The sequence below is a fragment of the Anopheles merus genome, unplaced genomic scaffold, assembly GCF_017562075.2.
Source record: "Anopheles merus strain MAF unplaced genomic scaffold, AmerM5.1 LNR4000222, whole genome shotgun sequence".
Lineage (NCBI taxonomy): Eukaryota > Metazoa > Arthropoda > Insecta > Diptera > Culicidae > Anopheles > Anopheles merus.
The window spans coordinates 8,090-14,394 of record NW_024427802.1 but is presented as its reverse complement, the minus strand read 5'-3'; the positions used below and the strand labels follow the sequence as shown (position 1 = coordinate 14,394).

The following is a 6,305-nucleotide window of genomic DNA, read 5'->3' as shown; positions in this document are numbered from 1 at the left end:
AACTGCCCCAGTTTAAGGGAAATTTTAGTACAATTTCATGAAAACCGACCACTGGGCTTTGCTCTTTCCTGTCATTTCCAATTGTCATCATCGAAACGTCAAATGAAAATACAAAACAAAACCAAATTGTTCGGTGATGCTTCATAAGCTGAAATCTAAAATTCGTTTTATTATTTCTCTCGGATTTTCTGCAAAACATAAAAAGGTACATATTAATTAGAATAAATTGAAAGCAAATGATTCACTAAATAAACAAAATGTTCATTTAGGATACGTTTAGCGAAATGGCTTCAAACAACGTGTATAAAACGATAACAGCACCGATGGCAACAGTTCCAGATCTCAGCGTAAAAGCGCAGGCATCGGTAGTACCAGCGACCATCGTACCATTGAAGATATCCGTATCTACATCACCATTATTCCTTCCTGAAAATGTACAACAAACCAATAACCCGGTGATTATCCAAACCGAACAAATGTGCCGGCCAGCACTTACCGTGAATGCCCCTGTGAAGCTCGTGCAATGGTCAAAAGCATCAGCATCCTGCGTCCTTTCGGCATCTCCATTATCGGCTCTTGGCACTGTGAATCAAAACAACAAGCCAGTGAATGCCCCTGTGAACCTGGTTCAATCGTCAGCCATCGCATCCTCGTCCCGCGTCCATTCGGCATCACCGTCATCAGCTCCTGAAAGAGCAAAACAGGCAAATAGACCAGTGATTATTAAATCTGAACAAATTCGCCGACCAGTCCTCAACGTGAATGCCCCAGCGAAGCTCGTGCAATCATCAGCAACCTCGTCCCTTGCCCTTTCGGCATCACCGTCATCAGCTCCTTGCATTGCGAAACAGGCAAATAGACCAGTCATTATCAAATCTGAACAAATTTGCCGACCAGTCCTCAACGTGAATGCCCCAGCAAAACTGGTACAGTTGCCAACATCAGCATCATCATCTCGCATCCTCTCGGCATCATCATCAATGCTTCCTAAAAATGTCAAACCAACCAATAAGTCAATGATTATTAAAACCGAACAAATGTGCCGGCCAGTCCTCACCGTGAACACTCCAGTGAAGCTTTTCCGACCACCAACATCCTCATCTAGCATCATTTCGGCATCATCCTTATTGCTTCCTGGAACAGCAAAGAAAACCAAATCATCTGGACTGCAAAACTCAACTTCGTCCAGTATCCATGTCGCAAGCCTTGCTGCAGATCCTGAAAATGAAAATGCCAAAAAACAACCAGTGATTACCTCAGCAGTACAACAACACCTGGCCCAGCCATCAACCGGTAAACCAACTTATACGTATAGCCCTACAATACCATCTGGTGCTCATGAAGCTCTGCAACATACACCATTTGGCGAAATTGAAATTTCGGCACGGCATGGATCTTCAGCAATGGAGATAAGTGATGCAGAGTTTAAGAGAACAACCCTTAAAAAATTGTCCAACATTAACACGTCTATAGCAGGTGTTTGGGCCGAAATGGAGTATCGCACAGACCATCGAAGAAAATTCACCGAAGCTATGGATCAGGAAAATATACCAATCCAAATACCTCGCCTTACAACCACTGCAGAACTGAAATCTTTTAATGATCAGTTGGCTGAAGACACATATTTTCAGAATATTGGTTATCAGTTAACACAAAGAATGCAAACCAAGACAAATGATTCCAAAGGCCGAATGCACAATAGTTTTATATTATTATTTGCTAAAGAATTAGTTGTGCAGTGCAGCTGGCGTGGCGGGGGCAAAAATGGACCAAAGATTCCAATGAATCAAAATGTAAATGTAATTAAATTATTTAAGAGAATAGGAGAGGACGATATTTTTGCCGTAAATATTGACGACGTAGAACGTTTTCTTAAAAAAAGTTAGATAACGCTCAAAGCAGCTTGCAAAACTGCAAAGGAAAAATCAAGAGCTCTAGTAAAATTTATCATACACGCAATAATAGGATTAATAAATAAGTTATTATTATTATTTATTTAAATCTAAACCCTTCCTTATCTTTTACACTCAGAAGCAATATGTAGACTTTACCTTGACGCAATATTTAAGATAATTTTTTTTAAACAATCTGATCAAATCAGATATAACTTAATCACATTTATCCATAAACAAGCATATGTAATAAATTAAATGTGAAAATTTGAACTATTTTTTATTCTAGTTGGTTCTGATTCACTCAAAAATAAAACGTTTTAATCATATCAAGCAATGGAACTACAAAATGGGTTTGAAATCATAAATAAGTCTAAGATCACATTCCACCCAATACTGACGTATAAACTATGTGAGGTTTATTTAGGAGAAAAATCGCAAAAATAAATTTTATAACATTAGACATGCAGTAAATTAATTAAATTAATGAAACAAGTATTACCATGTAGTTTTTTTTTACAAGTAAGAATTTTAATTGCTACAAACAACATCTACCATGCATCAGGAATAATATGATATTAAATAATTACGATGATAAGACCCACCGCTTTCCCATGCAAAAGCGTTTGAAAATAGTTAATGAAGAATTTCCTAGGCAATGCTTAAACAGCATTGCACTAAAAATAACATATTTTATGAACACAAAAGGTTTCAAACGCTTTTGCATACACATTCTTTTTTTTATCATCATAACTAAAAATACCAACAAAACTACAAACAAACTACAACTACGAGCAAATAAGTGGTTAGCTACAGAATGATTCTTAAAGTATAATGTTAGTGAATACGTGTCAATGATTTTTAATCCAACTGGAGGGTATGTAAAAGAGGGGAAAAAACAACTGTGCCTGGTTTTGATGGAGGATAGACTGCTACAAGTTTACATCTAATATCTAACAGAGAAATGTTTACGTCACACGTCTGAACATTTGCATCAACTTTATGAATAAGAATGTCTAAAGTTGAAAATACCGATTCCGCATCATCCGCACGCAAAGCAAAAGAAAATAAGCTGGAGCTACATTCAAATTGTTTTCCAGATACTATAAAACATCCATTACTCTTTTCAACTCCTAAAAATTGAATAATACCATTACCCTTTGTTAGAAGCCATTGGTCTCTTGACAAAGGGCTTAAAAGAAAGTTTGACTCTAAAAAGATACCTTTACCATTTCTAGTTAAATGGGGAAATTTGCGTTTTTTGCTTGCAGTAGCTATTTCAGTTGCGGAACGTTCTTCATAACGTGCTGCAACTTGGACGCTACATCTAAAGCCTGAACGAGACGAGCGTTTTAAAATTTGCAAATAATTCTCGTAGTCGTAAGTAGAATGCTTATGCAACGGTCCGTAATTAAAACAATCTCGTGCTATATGCTGAATATTATGGACATTGCTTGTCAGCTCGCCACGGCCATAAATCTCTCCGTAATCCTTGACAAAGCTGTTAAGGAATTCAGCAGCACGTTCCCAATGACGTCGATGGAATGAGGAGGAAAATATTGTCACTCCGCAGAAATACAGCAGAAAATGGCAATATGCTTTCTCAGGCAAAACATCTTCCATTAACACGGGACTTACATATAGCAAGTAAGATATGAATTCCGTACCCTTCCAATATCGAATTACATTCAGCCCTCTGAGTTTGCGATGAATCTCAGAGGGAAGTTGTACGCTGATAAGAAATTCAGATATCGCTTGCTTTTGACCCTTGGACCAGGTAGGAATATTTTCATACTTACCACCTACAAGACCGCACAAGTGTCGGCGAGTCGCACCCTCATCGCATAAGTGCAACCCACAACTAGTCGGTAATTTATCCACCATATCAAAATCATCAAGGTCTTCTAGAGGTGAACGCCATTCCTGGTGATGACCCGGACAATCCCTTGATTTAAATCCATGGTGCGTTCGTAGAGGAGCGCCAACGGAGTCGAAAATAATTTTTTTTCCAGGTTCATAATATTCTCCCACACAGGTACACCTCATACAACCGTGGTATCCATTGAAGTAGGTTGTTGCTGCAAAAAAAAAAAACAAACATAATTAGCATTACACAAGCTCCAGATAATTGTGTACATATAAGCAATGGTTGTATGTTTACATACCTTTAAGGAAAGCCCGCGCAGGAGAATCTGCAATAATAGCTTGGATCGAGAATTTTATCATTTTATCTCCGATCCGCAATCCCCTCCGATGAATGTCATTTGCCTCCTCTACAAACTGTCTTAAAAATACTTCCAGACTGGTTGGTTTTGCTGGTCCACAAAACACTGCGATCATCATAATTGGTGCTGAGGGCAGTTCTACAATCTTCATAAGGATGGGCCAGAGCTGTGTAGGTCCACCTCTATGAAGAGGGAGTCCGTCAGTGGATACCTGTATCGACAATTCGTCGATTGATGGAACAGTTGACCTAAATGAATCAGAATGAGAACAATCGAAATACAATTAAAATACACAAATTTACCAGACACTGTTTAGGCTAAATAATTTTCAAAACTTACTTAAAATAATTGACGAGATTATTTTCTATCCCTTTGTACCAAAATTCGCCGCCCGCTATCGATTGTATCTCTTCCCCAATGGTTTTTGGCGTTTTCAATAGCGTGCGAGAATCCTTGGGACGAAGTAAATCTGTCCATATTCCAAAAATAGCTAAAATTTCATTTTCCGACGAGCGTGGCTGATTATGTACCACTGCCCAAGTTCGCAAACATTCACCAATATCGCTATGGTTGTTGCAGTTGTGAGCAGTTGTTGACCCTTCAGCCACGGCGTCGGTTTCGCTTTCAGAAGAACGATCACTGATGTAATCGGTATCGCTGTTGTGAGACGATGTTCCCATAAGCACTTCTGCATCGTATTCTGCTTGCGCGTGGTCATCGTACTGGGATGTTAAACCTGCAAGATAAAATAAAGTATAAATGGCAAATCATTTTCATTGTGTTATATTGTACTATTGATATGAAGAGAGAGAGAGAGAGAGAGAGAGAGAGAGAGAGAGAGAGAGAGAGAGAGAGAGAGAGAGAGAGAGAGAGAGAGGGAGAAATGTTTTGGTTAAACAATTATTTATAACACACTATATAGGATCTATGAACATTGGAGGAGACAGTTGTTGCTGCTGGTGAAATGTTTCTTTTTTTTCGAATAGAACAATCCGAATGAGTTACAATTGACCAAATGTTATCACAGTATTTTCATAGTCCTGAACCATACTAAAGCAAAGATAATATAAACACTTCCGTTGTTATTTACGAACACATCACACAAATTGAATCGATAAAATTCAAGGCATCGTGTCAATCGTGTCATCAACAATCTACGACACTTTTTGCTTACAAAATAATAATGAAATTGCCGCGCACAAGAGTGGTAAATACACAATTATTCTTTGAAATAACTCAAAATTATCTGTAGAATATTTCTCCAATAAAATACATTGTTACATTCGGTACCGGCCGGTACACTTCGGTCGTCATTTTGCTACCATTACAATAACATTAGGAATCGGAAATATTCTTTGTCATTATAGATAACTAGAACAAAGAAGCACTTGGAAATTTCACTCACTTTATAACACTGCTCCTAACAAACAACATACCCAAACGAATACGTAACATATTAATAATTAATATAGTTAAACTCACCGATATTACGGTGCGCCACTCCGCTTGTTCCCGCATCATCATCACCCAACATATTCTGCCGATCATACTCCGTCGACATAGCTGCAAGCTTCTTGTTCCGCCGGGAAGTAACTTTTCTGCTCCTCTTCATTGGTTGTGTAGCCATTTAACTGAAAAAATCCAACAAATTTTCACAAAAAATAGAGCACAAAATTTATTTTCTTCTTTCGTCAAACACCAAAGCCAAATAAATGACAGCTGAAAATGATGCCATCGTCGTTCGCTACAAGAAGATTACACGCACTCAATCATACTTCACACACACATCCACACTTATGGACGGTTCGAGCACCAATCGAGCAAATTTAGAACAAATTTTAGTACCAATGTCAATTGGGTATCGTCACTGCTAAACCAAACTGCACTGACCAAGTGGCACGTTTGACAGTTATTTCAAAGAATGCTTTTTTTCTGCCAGCACACTTCTGTGTGGTTTTTTTCTCCCAAACAGCTGTCTGCCACTTATCAATATGTTCAGTTTTCGATTTCACGTGCTACATGTGTGTATTGTTTTGAATAAAACTGCCGCTGCTCCCGTTCACTATGCATACAAAAGAATGATTGTAGTGTTGGTAAGGTGGTGGCCAAAAATATACGTCTGATTTCATCCCAAACATCCACAAGTAACGCACAATGTTTGCCGTAGTGTAAGACAAAAACTTCAACA

At 38.3% G+C, this 6,305-nt stretch overlaps 1 protein-coding gene across 3 annotated transcripts; it reads right to left on the bottom strand.

Annotated features, from left to right (window-relative positions):
• Window positions 1-126: 126 nt before the first annotated feature.
• Window positions 127-5,854, bottom strand: LOC121601909. 3 transcript variants are annotated; one of them, XM_041930717.1, is made up of 7 exons: window positions 5,600-5,854; window positions 4,457-4,908; window positions 4,058-4,365; window positions 3,692-3,970; window positions 1,058-1,218; window positions 497-987; window positions 127-426 (listed from the first exon to the last, which is right to left on the bottom strand). In XM_041930717.1, the coding sequence occupies exons 2-6, from the start codon at window positions 4,795-4,797 to the stop codon at window positions 901-903; spliced, it is 1,176 nt and encodes a 391-aa protein (XP_041786651.1). In that variant the 5' UTR covers window positions 4,798-4,908; window positions 5,600-5,854; the 3' UTR covers window positions 127-426; window positions 497-900. The 3 variants fall into 3 exon arrangements, with proteins under 3 accessions (XP_041786651.1, XP_041786650.1, XP_041786649.1); XM_041930716.1 differs by having other exon boundaries at window positions 4,457-4,853; window positions 5,609-5,854; XM_041930715.1 differs by having other exon boundaries at window positions 4,457-4,853; window positions 5,600-5,853.
• Window positions 5,855-6,305: the final 451 nt, after the last annotated feature.